Here is a 16,722-nt window from a genome sequence, read left to right on the forward strand (position 1 = left end):
TAGCTGCAGTCAGCATCGAATGTTAGTCTCTGGTGCTCTAAGGCATTAACTCTACCGCTGCACCACTGTGCCGCCCCTGTACAGACTTCGGGAAGTGTGATGCCCCAGTCAACATCTATGGTCCCTAAATGTTGATGGCTGAGAATGTCAAGTTCCTTGGTGTTAATATTACCAACGAACTGTCGTAAACCAACCATCTATATACTAAAACCCATTTATTATCTTGTTTGTGACTGAACTTCAGACAAAACGGTACACGATAGCGTGACAATTTTAGGCCCACCTTACTAACCATTGTCACTTTAGTGATAATGCAAGTAATTTTATTGAAATCGATCTTAAAGTTATTCACATTTTAAAGTTTAAAAGGAGGAGAGGAGGGGGAAGGGAGGGGAAGGAAGGGAGGGGGAAGAGAAGGGAGGGGGGAGGAAGGGAGGGGGAGGAAGGGAGGGGGGAGGAAGGGAGGGGGGAGGAAGGGAGGGGGGAGGAAGGAGGGGGAGGAAGGGAGGGGGGAGGAAGGGAGGGGGGGAGGAGGGAGGGGGGAGAAGGGAGGGGGGAGAAGGGAGGGGGAGAAGGGAGGGGGAGAAGGGAGGGGGGAGAAGGGAGGGGGAGAAGGGAGGGGGGAGAAGGGAGGGGGGAGAAGGGAGGGGGGAGAAGGGAGGGGGGAGAAGGGAGGGGGGAGAAGGGAGGGGGGAGAAGGGAGGGGGAGAAGGGAGGGGGGAGAAGGGAGGGGGAGAAGGGAGGGGGGAGAAGGGAGGGGGGAGAAGGGAGGGGGGAGAAGGGAGGGGGAGAAGGGAGGGGGGAGAAGGGAGGGGGAGAAGGGAGGGGGAGAAGGGAGGGGGAGAAGGGAGGGGGGAGAGGGAGGGGGAGAAGGAGGGGGAGAAGGGAGGGGGAGAAGGGAGGGGGAGAAGGGAGGGGGGAGAAGGGAGGGGGAGAAGGGAGGGGGAGAAGGGAGGGGGGAGAAGGGAGGGGGAGAAGGGAGGGGGGAGAAGGGAGGGGGAGAAGGGAGGGGGGAGAAGGGAGGGGGGAGAAGGAGGGGGGAGAAGGGAGGGGGGAGAAGGGAGGGGGGAGAAGGGAGGGGGGAGAAGGGAGGGGGGAGAAGGGAGGGGGAGAAGGGAGGGGGGAGAAGGGAGGGGGGAGAAGGGAGGGGGGAGAAGGGAGGGGGGAGAAGGGAGGGGGGAGAAGGGAGGGGGGAGAAGGGAGGGGGGAGAAGGGAGGGGGGAGAAGGGAGGGGGGAGAAGGGAGGGGGGAGAAGGGAGGGGGGAGAAGGGAGGGGGAGAAGGGAGGGGGGAGAAGGGAGGGGAGAAGGGAGGGGGAGAAGGGAGGGGGAGAGGGAGGGGGAGAAGGGAGGGGGGAGAAGGGAGGGGGAGAAGGGAGGGGGAGAAGGGAGGGGGGAGAAGGGAGGGGGGAGAAGGGAGGGGGGAGAAGGGAGGGGGAGAAGGGAGGGGGGAGAAGGGAGGGGGGGGAAGAAGGGAGGGGGAGAAGGGAGGGGGAGAAGGAGGGGGGAGAGGGAGGGGAGGAGGGAGGGGGGAGGAGGGAGGGGGGAGGAGGGAGGGGGAGGAGGGAGGGGGGAGGAGGGAGGGGGGAGGAGGGAGGGGGGAGGAGGGAGGGGGGAGGAGGGAGGGGGAGGAGGGAGGGGGGAGGGGGAGGGGGGAGGAGGGAGGGGGAGAGGGAGGGGGGAGGGGGGAGGGGGAGGGGGAGGGGGGAGGGGGGAGGGGGAGGGGGAGGAGGGGAGGGGGGAGGAGGGAGGGGGGAGGAGGGAGGGGGGAGGAGGTAGGGGGAGGAGGGAGGGGGGAGGAGGGAGGGGGGAGGAGGAGGGGAGGAGGGAGGGGGAGGAGGGAGGGGGGAGGAGGGAGGGGGAGGAGGGAGGGGGAGGAGGGAGGGGGGAGGGGAGGGGGGAGGAGGGAGGGGAGGAGGGAAGGGGGGAGGAGGGAAGGGGAGGAGGGAGGGGGGAGGAGGGAGGGGGAGGGGGGAGGGGGGTGGGAGGGGGGAGGAGGGAGGGGGGAGGAGGGAGGGGGGAGGAGGGGAGGGGGAGGAGGGAGGGGGAGGAGGGAGGGGGGAGGAGGGAGGGGGGAGGAGGGAGGGGGGAGGAGGGAGGGGGAGGAGGGAGGGGGAGGAGGGAGGGGGGAGGAGGGAGGGGGGAGGAGGGAGGGGGGAGGAGGGAGGGGGGAGGGAGGGAGGGGGAGGGAGGAGGGGGGGAGGAGGAGGAGGAGGGGGGAGGAGGGAGGGGGAGAAGGAGGGGAGGGGGAGAAGGGAGGGAGGGGAGAGGGAGGGGAGGGGGAGAAGGGAGGGGAGGGGAGAAGGGAGGGGAGGGGGAGAAGGGAGGGGAGGGGGAGAAGGAGGGGGGGGGAAGGAGGGGAGGGGGAGAGGGAGGGGAGGGGGAGAAGGGAGGGGAGGGGGAGAAGGGAGGGGAGGGGGAGAAGGGAGGGGAGGGGGAGAAGGGAGGGGAGGGGGAGAAGGGAGGGGAGGGGGAGAAGGGAGGGGGAGGGGAGAAGGGAGGGGAGGGGAGAAGGGAGGGGAGGGGGAGAAGGGAGGGGAGGGGGAGAAGGGAGGGGAGGGGGAGAAGGGAGGGGGTAGGGGGAGAAGGAGGGGAGGGGGAGAAGGGAGGGGAGGTGGAGAAGGGAGGGAGGGGGAGAAGGGAGGGGAGGGGGAGAAGGGAGGGAGGGGAGAAGGAGGGGGGTTGAGGAGATAGGGGAGGGGGGGAGGACAGGTGCTGCACCAATGCAGGAGAGGTCTGGGCCCAACGGGTCCACTTGGTCTAGTATGATCTAACAATCAAGGCAGCACACCGATGCCTCTAGTTGCTTTGGAGACTGAGGAAATTCAGCAAGCCACCAATGACTCCTACAAACTTCTAGAGATGTACCACAGAAAGCATGTTATTGGGTTGCATCACAGCCCGGTTAGGGCAGTGAGTGGTTTGAAGGCACGAGTTAACCAAGAAGTTGAAGAGGGAACAGTCTCTGCGGAAGGCAGAAAGGAGTGGAGGTGCGAAGATGCCATTAGTGGTGGGGTCCCGCTTGAAAATTCCCCTTCCCACAATGACCTTTCTGCCCTGGGCCTCCTCCATTGTCAGAGTGAGGCCAAACGCAAATCGGATGACCAGCACCTGATATTTTGCTTGGACAGTTTACAAACTAGCAGTACGAATATTGATTTCAGCTTTGGTAGCTTCCAACCTAATGGCATGAACATTGGATTTTCAAATGTAAGGAACCTAACCTACAAACACCACCCCTCTCATTTTCCCCCACCCTCTTTCCAGTGCTCCATCTGGATACTTGAATGCATATGTGCAATACACACTTGAAGTTTAGCATATGTCTGGTAAAATGCAAATGAGGGCTCATTTAATATTGTGCTAGTCGATTACGCAATTCTTTTTTACAAAGTGGGTTTGAGAGAATTATTTTGTAGTTTAGAGATACAGTGTGGAAACAATGTTCGGCCAACTGGTTCCGTACACTTCTTCCCACCCCGATTCCTGTAAAAACACTATCCCCTACTCGTAATTCCTCCGTCTACGCCGCATCTGCATCCAGGATGAGGTGTTCCATACCAGGGCATTGGAGATGTCCTCATTCTTTAGGAAATGGGAGTTCCCCTCTTCCATCATAAATGAGGCTCTCTCTAAGGTCTCCTCGATACCCACAGCTCCGCTTTTGTTCCCCCTCCCCCCCCATTCATAACAAGGACAGAGTCCCCCTTGTCCTCACCTTCCACCCCATCAGCCGTCACATACAACATATAATCCTCAACATTTTCACCATCTCCAACGGGATCCCACAACTGGCCACATCTCCACCCCTTTCTGCTTTCCGCAGAGACCATTCCCTCCGAAACTCCCTGGTCAACTTGTCCCTTCCCACCCAAACCACCCCCTCCAAGGTACTTTCGCCTGCAACTGCAGGAGATGCAACACCTGCCCCTTTACCTCCCCCCTCGACTTCATCCAAGAACCCAAAGTTTTTCCAGGTGAGGCCTCCTCCAACCTCATCTACTGTATCCGCGTTCCAGGTGTCAACTTCTCTACATCGGCGAGACCAAGTGAACACCTCCGCTCAGTCCGTCTTAACCTACCTGATCTCCCGGTGGCTAAGCGCTTCAACTCCCCCTCCCATTCCAATTTGACCTTTCCATTCTGTGCCTCCTCCATTGTCAGAGTGAGGCCCAGCACAAATTAGAGGAGCAACACCTCATATTTCGCTTGGGTAGTTTACACCCCAGCGGTATGAACATTGACTTCTCTAACTTCAGATCGCCCTTGCTTTCTCTCTCCATTCCCTCCCCCTTCCCAGTTCCCCCACTAGTCTTACTGTCTCTGACTACATTCTATCTTTGTCCCACCCCCTCCCCTGACATCAGTCTGAAGAAAGGTCTCGACCCGAAAAGTCACCCATTCCTTCTCTCCAGGACTGCTGGCTGACCTGCTGAGTTACTCCAGCATTTTGTGTCTACCTTCGATTTAAACCAGCATCTGCAGTGCTTTCCAACAAATGGTAGAAATACAATTACCTGCGTAAATTTAGCATACTAACATAGAACGGAACAGCACAAGAACAGGTCCTTCAGCCATAATGTCTGTGCCAAATATGACCATGCCAAGACCATCAATTATCTATCTGTACATATCCCTTATATATGGAATATCTATCTGCACATATCCCTTATATCTGGAATAGTCTCTTAAATTTCACTAATGTATCTCCTTCAATCACCACCCCAGAACGCGTGTAGGCACTCATCACTCTCTATGTCAAAAAGATGTTTATAACATTTTAAACTTTGCCCCCATCACCTTAAAGTTATGACCTTGTTTTAATTTTTCCATTTGGGAAAACGATTCTGACTGTCTACCCTATATATGACCCTCATAACTTAATACATCAGGTCTCCCTGCAACCTCTGGGATTTTAAAGAAACCATCCAAGTCTATCCTACCCCGGTGTAGCTAATACCCCTTAATCCAGGCATCATTCTGGTAAACGTCTTCTGCACTCGTTCCAAAGCCACCACATACTTCTTCCTGCCATGGAGTGACTAGAAATGCACATAATATTCCAAATGCAGACTAACCAAAGCTTGATAAAGCAGTCATACCTTGGCCCAACCCTCGTAATGATAGAACAAACAACCTTTGTTCCCCATTACTGTCATTATTGTCCCATTCAAATAATGCCTAACCGCATGTGGTTGGGCATTCCAGAATAGTACTCCACACCTACAAAGTAATGATTCCAGTATCTATTAAGGGAGCAGTTATTGGAAAAGGGATAAAAACACATAAATCCCCAAGAGGAATAGAAGCTAGTGGGAGAGAGTCAAGAGAGCTCTATTCTCATACGTCTTGAAACTATTAAAATTTTACTTGCAGCAGCACAACAGGTATAGCATCCAGTAGATACCATAATAAACCACAAAAAGTTCAATAAATTAAATTTTAAAAAGAGTAAAAATGAAAGCAAATCCAAAAGTCCCTGATGCAACCAGGCAGTTAGTTCGTAGTTTAGTTGGAGTTTATAGTGCTCAATATGGCCTGATGGTTTAGTTGGAGTTTATAGTGCTCAATATGGCCTGATGGTTTAGTTGGAGTTTATAGTGCTCAATATGGCCTGATGGTTTAGTTGGAGTTTATAGTGCTCAACAGCCTGATGGTTGTTGGGAAGAAGCTGTTCCTGAACCTGGATGTTAGTTTTCAGGCTCTTATACCTTCTTCTCAGCAAATGAAATGAGAATGTGGCCAGGGTGGCATGCATCCTTCATGATGCTGGCTGCCTTTGAGACAGCACCTCCAAAAGATCCCTTTGATGGCAGGGTGATCAGTACCCATAATGGATTGTGCAATGTACACCACTTTGTCATCTCCTTCGTTCTTAGGCATTAGAGTTTGAGTCGTCATAATGTAACCAGTCAGTACGCCAGGACAGATCTTCAGAGATATTGCATGCCCAGGAATTTGAAGTTGTTGATTCTCTCCACCAAACAGTCGATGAAGCCAGGTTTGTGGATCATCAGCCTTCCTCTTTTAAAGTCAACAATCAGTTCCTTGGTTTTACCAATGATGAGAACACCATTATGTACTGGCACTAGTCGGATCATCAATCTCCCTCTATACTCCGACTTATCGTTGTCAGTAATTCTTCCAAGAACAGATGTGATCTGCAAATTTAAAGATGGAGTTGGGACCGTGCCCAGCTACACAGTCACGGCTATAAAGTGTGTGGCGCAAGGGTATGAGCACAAAGCCTTGAGGTGCTACTGTGCTGATGGTTATAGAGGAGACAGCATAGCGATTTTGTTCGTACCGATTTATTGTGTTGATGAGGAAGTCGCTCCTCAAGCACTGGGATTTCCCTGCCATGGGGGATTCCCTGCCAATCGGTAGCTCCAATCGGTGCCATCGGGATACCACAATAGCAATAATCCATTTAAATGAACGAGCAGCTTGTCAGTTGCAGCACTGATTTGTGCAATTTATTTTATCCATAAAAGTTCAAAATTGCCATTTGATTCTTTGCTCTTGTGAAATGTCACCACAGAACAGTGCCATTTTGGAAAAATAAATTCTGCTGGGGGCAGGATATGCGATATGCGATTTATACGATTTTAAAATGCCAGAGAAGTGATGCAAAAATGTCTTAAGAAAGTTAAAATACTCAAGCAGTGCAAGGGAACAACAGATAGAATGATAGACAGAGCGAAGAATACTTTAAGAAGAGCAAAGAGAACAGGTGCTTGGTGCCGATCACAACTGGCTTATGCCCCAGGTGAAGAGTGACATTCTACAATTAGCCAACCATCAAGTGCACAATTGGATACTCAACAACTGACACAGTGGAGTCAGGATATAGAACTCGACTGCCACCTACAACATCAGGTCTGCCATGCTGCTTGAGGAACATATTATAGGAGTTGTCCTCCATGTCCCGCACCAGCTGAAGAGCAAGACTTTCGTACTTTCCCAAGCGTACAATATTGGTCAATATAAGCAGGGAGCTTGGATAATGGTACATAATGCTCCAGACTATGTTGTAATAGTTGACGAAGAACCAAAGGGGTATCAGGTTGGATACTGTAGACGTCATCAAGGGGAGAATCACTGTGATAAGGAGATAATAAATGTGATACAGTCCAGTTGCAGATACACATTATATTAACTGCACTTGTAATTGATGCGAAAACTAATACCACCTTTGAGAGTGCTGCTATACTGCAGGGAAATTATTGTCCCCACCTTTGGTAAATGGTACAAAATTTACAGCTGGAATAGCATCCTACATGGCCATCATGTCATAACCAGTGTCTCACGAGACAGATCACCATCGGAGAAAAGGAACTGATGGTACTATCGGTTGAACAGTTGTGAACTGTGAAATTTGTTATGCCATGAAATGATTCGATGAGACATTAAAGAAATCTATTTCAACCAAACTTCCACCAACACCACACCTGCATGCTGATTGAAAAGCAGATGACAGAGGGTGAGATGGTCACTCACGAGTGGTCCAAGACTACTCAGAAGCATGGCAGAGAAGTAGAGGACGGTTCTGGGTTGCAAGCTGCCCAAGCAAAATATGAGATGCTGTTCCTCCAAATTTTCATTTGGCCTCACTCTGACAATGGAGGAGGCCTAGGACAGAAAGGTCAGTGTGGGAATGGGAAGGTGAATTAAAGTGTTTGGCAACCAGGAGATTATGAGAGGCAGAGATAGGGTAGACCGTCAGAACCTTTCCCCCCCATGGTGGATATGTCCAACACTAGATGGCATAGCTATAAGGTGAAAGTTTAAATGGAGATGCATTTGGTAAGTTTTCTTTACACACAGCGAGTATTGTGGGCCTGGAATGAATTGCCTGGGGTGATGATGATGGAGTGAGATACGAGAGTGGTGGTCGAGGTTTGTAGATAGGTACATGGAAGTGCACGCAATATGAATCAAGTACAGGAGACGAGATCAGTTTCACTTGGATTCATGTTCAATACCAACCTTGTGGGTTGAAGGACCCATTCCTGCAACGTACTACTCGAAAGATAGACATAGAATGTTGTAAATCAGGCCGAGGGCAATAATTCACGAGATATGAAAAGTCACTTGATACCCATTTGCAAGACATAAGGTTTTCTAATTAAGAGGAAACAAAGTTGAAAGTTGATCACCATCTAATTATTTTAAAAAGTGCAAAATCCACAAGCAACTATTGTGTCACGACAATAAAAAAGGCTATGGGAGCTGAGAGTTATGGAAGCTCCTTGGGTTTAGTTTAGAGATACAGTGCGGAAACAGGCCCCTTGGCCTACCAAGTCTGCACCGACCAGCGATCCCCCGCACACTTACACTATCCTACACACAACTAGGGATAATTTACAATTTTACTAAGCCAATTAGCCCACAAACCTGCATGCCTATGGAGTGTTGGAGGAAATTTGAGAACCATGCAGGTCACGGTGAGAACGTACAAACTTCGTACAACAGTACCCATGATCAGGATTGAACCCGGTTCTCTGGCGCTGTAAGGCAACATCTCTACTGTTGCATCACTGTGCCGTCCTCTCACCGTTCACCAGTATTTACTGTGAAAAGGCTTGAATAAGCAGACTAGTTTACGAAACTCACCACTTCTCCAAGTGACTACCTTTGTGCACTGTCCCATCAAAGCCAGATTCAGGGTGCAGATGAAACATACATTTCTCTCCAACAGCATCGACCAAGCTTTGTCTCATCTAGAAACGTTACACATTTCTTTTAATCATGTTTTTGATGTATCTTACAAATACCTGTGGCCGAAACACTGAGCAAGTGCCTTTGGTTGCCATCCAAAGAAAAACCCCAGTTACTCCTACAGGTCAACTACTCAATCTGCAATAGTACAATCATATGCATTTCTGCACATTTATCCTTTATGCGAGACCTTATCAAAAGCCTTTTGCTTCTTCTTTGTCTATCCATCCACCAGTTACATTCTCCAAAAGAATGAAATCTCCAGTAGATTCATTAGACGGGATGCCCTTTTCATACACCCATACAGGTTTTACCCAATTCTGTTAGTGCTCATGTTTTCACTATTACATTTTTGTAATGGAGTCTAAGATTTTCCCAACGACTGAAGAAGTAACACCTACCTCCCTTTTCTTTTAACAAATAGTGAAATTACAAATAGTGAAATTACATTTGCCATCATCCAAAATGTAGAAAGTGCTTCACAATCCACAGACATATGCATGACCACCAGTGCATCCACTATTTTCAGGGCCACTTCCTTTCCTACTCTAAAATGTAGATTATCGGGCAGTGTGGATTTGTCCATATTCAGCCCCGTTCATTTCCCCAACAGCAAAATGGATATAAAGAACTGCAGTTGCAGGAATCTTGAACAATACACAAAGTGCTGGAGTAACTCGGGTCAGGCAGCATCTGTAAAGGGAATGACTGCCTGAAGTATCCTTACCCAAAACTTTATCTCTCCATTTTCTCCACAGGCTCCACTGGTTCTCCAGGACTATGAGCTGTAGACTAATTTCCCTTGCATTCGTTTAAAAAAATGTTCAATTCCTCCCTCTCAGTAAACCAAAATACCTAGGAGGTTATTACTAAACTAAGTGTTTGATTGTTCTGCCATTTATGCTCCCAATTATAATTTGCCCTATGTTTGTAGGTTACCCACATCTATCTTCATTAACCTTTTCATCCTCACAAATTCATAGAAGCTATTATAGTCAGTGTTTACATTACCTGCAAATCTGACCTCATACACCAGCTTACCAGCTTCTCCTTAAACCTTTTCATTCTCCTTTGCTGAATGCTAAACTGCGCCATTTTATTGCTTACTGCCTTTACTAGTAACAAATGCCCCTCCTCTGTGGATCCAATGACATCACTAACTAAAGTCATAAGTCACAGTTGAGCCATCTTTCCCCAACATATTTTTGTACTGACAGGGATAAAGGGTTAATATATTTCACATACATGCATTTGTTGTAACAATCATCCATGCTTGGATAGGGCAACATTCCCACATTTATCATAGCCAAGTCCGACCTCATACACTCTTTCTTTTCTTAGATTCGAGACCCGTGGTTCTGCCACTCTCTCCATTTTAATCTCCCCTAATATCAACAATATCCCAACTATATATACCAAGTTGTGTTAATTCAACAACCTTATTGCTAATGCTTTTAGAGTTATGGCCAAGTTGATATCATACCTCCAAATGTTTTCACTATAGTCATGCCACAGGAATTGAACTCCAAAATAATATGCCTTTTATGCAATGAAGATAGTAAACCATGAAAAACATGACAGAACCAAGTTTCATCCATTACAGAAATGTTGTCGTGTTGGGTTGCAAAACGTTACTTGAATGCATCAGCCATGACCTCAAGTTAAGCAATCATCCCAGTATGTTGGGTCAAGCCAGGTGGCACACAGAGAACAGTGCAGTGGTACAGCTGGTAGAGCTACTGCCTCACAGTACCAGAGAACCGGGCTTGATCCTGATCTCAGGTGGTGTCTGAATGGAGTTTGCATGTTCTCCCTGTAACTATGTGGGTTTCCACTGGGTGCGTCAATCTACAATCACTCTCAGCATTGAATCTTGGACCATTCTGAAGTTTAAGTTCATGTGTTTTTTTGCTTTTTTTCCCCCCAATGGGCACTCCTACATGATCGAGTGAAAGTCAACAGACCACCAACTCCTATAAGCCCTGCAAAGGTGATTACTTGGGACCGTGCTGGAAATTACTCATGATTAGAAGATGCACAAACCCATAGAAAGTAGTTTTTATTTTCCTTATGACCTTTGGTGAGTCAGGTGAATGTGGAATTCAGTGTCTGCAAAGGCAAAAAGCCGTGCAGATTTAAAAAGCACCAGTGGCCTACAAATCTGAAAACCGTAGGTTGAATACCGCTTATCATGTATCTGCACACTCTAAATGGCTCGGTTGTAATCATGCATTATCTTTCTGCTGACTTTAGAGCACATAACAAAAGCTTTTCACTGTAGCTCGGTACACATGACAATAAACTAAACTGAATTGGACTGAACTGAAACTTTAAAAAAAATAATAATCCCATGGCAGACAGCATAACAAAAGTCACTGGAAATACTTGTTACCATTAATTGTATTCATGAATTATCAAAATTGTATTTTCCTTGCTACTATATCTAAAAATCACTGAGGTGAATGGTCAATGTAAGGAACTATATTGACTACAGACGATGATTACAAAATAGGGGCACAGGGTCTTTATACCTCCTGCCTCGACTCTGTCCAGGGACCCAAACGTCTTTTCAGGCAGGGCAGAGATTCACTTGTACCTCCAACCAACCTCATCTACTGCATCCGTTGTTGTAGGTGCAGACTTCTATCTTTCTTAGACATACATATTTACACATGTGAGATCACGCACAATGGGCGACTGTTTCACCCAACACCTTTGCTCAGTCTGCCTTGGCCGAAGCAATCTCTTGGATGCCAAACACTAACTCCCCTTCCCATACCTACCTTTCTGTCAGAGTGAAGACAAACGCAAGTTGGAGGAACATTACTTTATATTTCACTTGAGCAATTTACAACCCAGCAGTATGAATATTAAGTTCTCTAATTTCCTTGCATTCCTGCACTCTATTCCTCCCCACCCCAGTCGCCCTGTCAGTTCCACTATCATACCGCTTAGTTTCACTCATTATCACCTTCTCCACAGCGAACAATGGACCATTGTGGGTTTCACGTTTCCTTGATCATCATAGATTTGTGTATTTGCATCCCGTTCATCTATTTATCCTTCGTACATTTTCATGCCCCTACTCTCCCTCTCCCCTGACTCTCAATCTGAAGGGTCTCGACCTGAAACGTCATCAATTCCTTTTCTCCTGAGAGGCTGCCTGACTTGCTGAGTTACACCAGCATTTTCTGTCTATTTTAGGGGTACAGGACTATCTAATGAACCGCATTCCACTCTGATGTGCTAATACCTCCTCCTAGCTAAACCTCCATACATTTATCCAAATAGGGTAGCAAGTTATTTGTCACAAAGGTAGACACAAAATGCTGGAGTAACTCAGCGGGTCAGGCAGCATATCTGGAGGGAAGGAATGGGTGACTTTTCGGGTCGAGACCCTTCTTCAGACTGATGTCAGGGGAGGGGGTGGGACAAAGATAGAATGGAGTCGGAGACAGTAAGACTGGTGGAAGAACTGGGAAGGTGGAGGGGATAGAGAGGGAAAGCAAGGGCTATCTGAAGCTAGAGAAATCAATGTTCATACCTCTGGGGTGTAAATTACCCAAGCAAAATATGAGGTGCTGTTCCTCCAAATTGTGCTGGGCCTCACACTGACAATGGAGGAGGCCCAGAAAGGTCAGATTGGGAATGGGAGGGGAAGTTGAAGTGCTGAGCAACCAGGAGATCAGGCAAGTTAAGACAGGCTGAGCAGAATTGTTCAGCAAAACAATCACCGAGCCAGCACTTGGTCTCGCCGATGTAGAGAAGTTGACTCCTGGAACTGCGTATACAGTAGATGAGGATGGAGGAGGTGCAAGTGAACCTCTGCTTTACCTGGAAATACTCCTTGGGTCCTTGGATGGAGTTAGGTAAAAGGACAGGTGTTGCATTTCCTGCAGTTGCAGGGGAAAGTACCTGGGGAGAGGGTATTTTGGGTGGGAAGGAACAAGTTGATCAGGGAGTTTGAGGGAACAGTTTCTGAGGAAAGCAGTGGAAATGGGAAGATGTGGCCAGTAGTGGGATCCCGTTGGAGGTGGCGCAAATGTTGGAGGATTATATGCTGTGTGCAACAACTGATGGCATGGAAGGAGAGGACAAGAGGGACTCTGTCCTTGTTACAAATAGGGGGAGAGGGAGCAAGACCAGAGCTGCGGGATATCGAGGAGACCCTAGTGAGAGCCTCATCGTTCATGGAAGAGGGGGGCCTCTTGCATTATAGAGGCCCAGCGCAAATTGGAGGAACAGCACCTCACATTTCACACAGTTTACACCCGAGCAGTATGAACATTGACTTCTCTAATTTCAAATAGCTCTTGCTTTCCCTCTCTATCTCCTCCCCAGTTCTCCCACCAGTCTTACTGTCTCCAACTACATACCTCCCTCTCCCTCGACATCAGTCTGAAGAAAGGACTCGACCCAAAACATCACCCATTCCTCCTCTCCAGAGATGCTGCCTGTCCCACAGAGTTACTCCAGCATTTTGTCTACCTTCGATTTAAACCAGCATCTGCAGTTCCTTCCAACACAAGTTCTTTTTATCACCTGCTTGAGAGTTTCAGTTGTTACACCTGTATTATGACCAAAAACTAAACAGTTATTACGTGCAAAAGCATACTCCGTGAAAGGGAACAAACACCTCAGCAAGACATCAAGCCACCTTCAAAAAGACATTAAGCTAGATATAATAATAATAATAATAAACAATAAAATCATTGCCTTCTCCACGTTTTAACGTAGCAGGTCAGAGCATTATCATCACAATTGATATATTGCAAGAGAAGGGCGATGAAGAACCGTTTAGAGACACAATTTATCACTCTGGGACATGCTTATTTTCATTAAAACACCACACAGATGCTCCTCAGCAACGGGAGGCAGAGCCTCCAACAACAACAACAACATGGGTGGGTGCCCGGCCCCCCTCGCATCGTTTTACGTCGGGCCATCGCCAGCCTCTAGCCTTCAATATTGCCGACAATCACTCACTGATCGATTCAATCACTGGTGGCGAATTGACCGGAGTTGAACCGGAGGGAATTTAAAAAAAAAGTTTGAGTCAATGTCACACAAGTGAGATCTCGATAACTCTGCGCCAGGGCGGCCTCCCCCCCCCTCCCTCCCTCCCCTCCCCTCCCTCCCCTCCCCTTCCTCCCCTCCCCTCAGCAGCAGCAGCAATGCCGCCCCCCCCTCCCTCCCCTCCGCAGCAGCAGCAATGCCGCCCCCCCCCTCCCTCCCCTCCCCTCAGCAGCAGCAGCAATGCCGCCCCCCCTCCTCCCCTCCCCTCCCTCCCCTCAGCAGCAGCAGCAATGCCGCCCACTCCTCCTCCTCCTCCTCCTCCCTACCTTCACACTGAAGATCGATGAGGACCAGCAGGAAGGGGAAATAGGAGAACACTTTGGACAGACATGCCCGTGGTGCCACCATCCCGACCGACTGACAGCGGCCTGGCCCGGCCCGGCCCGGCCTGGCCTGGTCCGGAGCGCCGCCTTCACTCGCGGCCGCGGCCTAGGCCAGGGCTCCTTCACGGCGGCGGCCCGGGTCTCCTTCACGGCAACGCACGGGCCCGGGGCAAGGAAGGCGGTGGCCTAGCAGCGGCTCCTTCACGGCAACGCACGGGCCCGGGGCAAGGAAGGCGGTGGCCTAGCAGGGGCTCCTTCACGGCAACGCACGGGCCCGGGGCAAGGAAGGCGGTGGCCTAGCAGCGGCTCCTTCACGGCAACGCACGGGCCCGGGGCTCCTTCAGACCCTCCGGCGGCGGCGGCGGCGACGAGGCACCAAGTCGTGAGCCCGGCTGCAGCTGCAGCTTCAGCTTCCTGCCTTGCCTTGCTTCCACTACACAGTCATGGCAGCCCTTGCCCTGCTGCTGCTGCTGCCACCACCACACATCCAACTGTTTGCTTGTTTGCCCGCAGCTCCTGCGTCCACCTGGTCCTATCTCCTTGCCCGGTGCCGGGTGTGAACTGGGAGCCCACTTTGAACACCCCGATTCCAACACGGAATTTCGCACGGCCAATCGTGGGTTATTCGGATTGGACGACACGAGTCTTGGTGACACACACTGACTTGATTCGACAGCGACGAGTGGAGGTCCCACCCACAGTGTGTGTGTGTGCAAGGCTCAAGACGTGCAGCTCTGGCACTCGTAGATCCGCGTATCCTGGGTCTGACGTTGCATGTTATCGTTTGTGCAATGCTCATATTTAAAACAAATGTTTGCCCAGACCTTCTTGTGGTATGTGTAGGGAGGAACTGCAGATGCTGGTTTACTCTCCGTCCCTCCCCCACTCGTTTCACTGTCCTCCTGGTTAATTTTACTGATTGGATGCCTCCTTGTCAGCTTCCCCCTCAGCCAACAATGAACTATTCTACATTTCCTTGACCATCATCTGCTTTGATCTGTTGACCTCACCCATATCTCTTCACAAAATGCTGGAGTAACTCAGCAGGTCAGGCAGCATCTCAGGAGAGAAGGAATAAGAAGGGTCTCGACCCGAAACGTCACCCATTCCTTCTCTCCTGAGATGCTGCCTGACCTGCTGAGTTACTCCAGCATTTTGTGAAATAAATACCTTCGATTTGTACCAGCATCTGCAGTTATTTTCTTACATCACCCATATCTCTAGTCTCTCTCTCCCCTGACTCTCAGTCTAAAGAAGGATCTCCAACCGAAATGTCACCCATTCCTTCTCTCGGGGATGCTGGCCGACCCGACCCGACGAGTTACTCCAGCATTTTGTGTGCAGCTTGTCGTATTCTAGGTGTGCTCTAACCAGGACTGAGGTAGAAGTATAACTTTCATTAACAGGAGCTTAATTTTTACCGAAATAAAAACCTGTACTAATTAGTTTGGATTATATTCTTTATTGCATGAGATAGATTAAAGATGAGAAATGCTCAGTTAATCAGGCAACATCACTGAGAGTACAACTGAAATTTGCTTAAAAGCCAACAGATCACTCGGGGACACCTGCCTAGAGTGCCTGCTATCACTAAATGGACCCTCATGGAGTCGAACAAATGCAAATTATGCTCGTATATTTGCCACTGAACATTAACCCGATGAAATACAATTGTCCATTTGAAATTACCAGCAATGAGTAGATGTGTTGGGCATGTTTGGTTTAGCAAGGAACAGGCCCTTTGACCCATGGTGACCATCAATCACCCATTCATATGTGATCCCACCCATTCCCAACACACGAGGGATAATTTTACAGTGGCCAATTAACCGACAATGCACGACTTTGGGATGTGGGTAGAAACCGGTGAAACCCCATCCAGTGACAGAGAATGTGCAAACTCCACACACTCTGTGATCGAACTCTGGTCTCTGACGCTGTGAAGTAGCAGCTCTACCAGCTGTGCTACTGTGTCGCCTGTGTTTTCAGATGGGAGCTTGCCTCCCAATGGTAGAGTGAAAAACATTGGAAGAAGCAAAGCATTCTAAGGATAGGCAACCTGAGATCTACTTGAATGTTGAATATGGCAAATCTTTGAGAAGAACTGAACATTGAGATAAAATATGTCCAGAAAAGACCTAGTATGAGGGAATTGAAGATGAAAGGATGGATTGTCAAGGAATGTCAAAAGGGATGACTGTGCAAGGTAGAAGGTCAGTCTGAAGATCAAAATTGTAGAGATTGGAATGGATGTGTTTGTTTATTATAAAGTGGATTGTCATACTTTCCGATGTGCACCTCAGTATCTACCCATATTCCATAACTAATTTGCATCAATTTATATCTTCTTTACTTAATATTGGTGTGAATGCTGTTCTCTCAAATGATATCTGTAAACCCTAACTCTTTCCTCACAAGTAGATAGAGTGGTGAAAGAAGGCATTTGACTTGCTTGCCTACGTTGGCCAGGGCATTGAGTATGACAGGAATGCATAAAGCAGTTTTGTAGTTCTTTGGTAAGGCTGCTTTTAGAGTTTTGCATACAGTTCTTGTCGACCCAATGAAGGAAGGATGTGGAGGCTTTGGAAAGGTGAGAGGAATTTT

General features: G+C 49.1%; 1 protein-coding gene across 1 annotated transcript in view; it reads right to left on the reverse strand.

Moving 5' to 3' along the window:
- dnajc3a (DnaJ (Hsp40) homolog, subfamily C, member 3a) overlaps positions 1-14,768 on the reverse strand; it is a 71,534-nt gene extending 56,766 nt beyond the window's left edge. The window contains exon 1 of the mRNA XM_078402826.1: positions 14,062-14,768. Within this exon, the coding sequence (XP_078258952.1) occupies positions 14,062-14,143 (82 nt within the window). The 5' untranslated portion in view covers positions 14,144-14,768. The remainder of the gene's footprint in view (positions 1-14,061) is intronic.
- Between the last annotated feature and the right edge of the window lie 1,954 nt (positions 14,769-16,722).

Source organism: Rhinoraja longicauda, chromosome 7, assembly GCF_053455715.1.
Source record: "Rhinoraja longicauda isolate Sanriku21f chromosome 7, sRhiLon1.1, whole genome shotgun sequence".
Classification (NCBI taxonomy): Eukaryota; Metazoa; Chordata; class Chondrichthyes; order Rajiformes; family Arhynchobatidae; genus Rhinoraja; species Rhinoraja longicauda.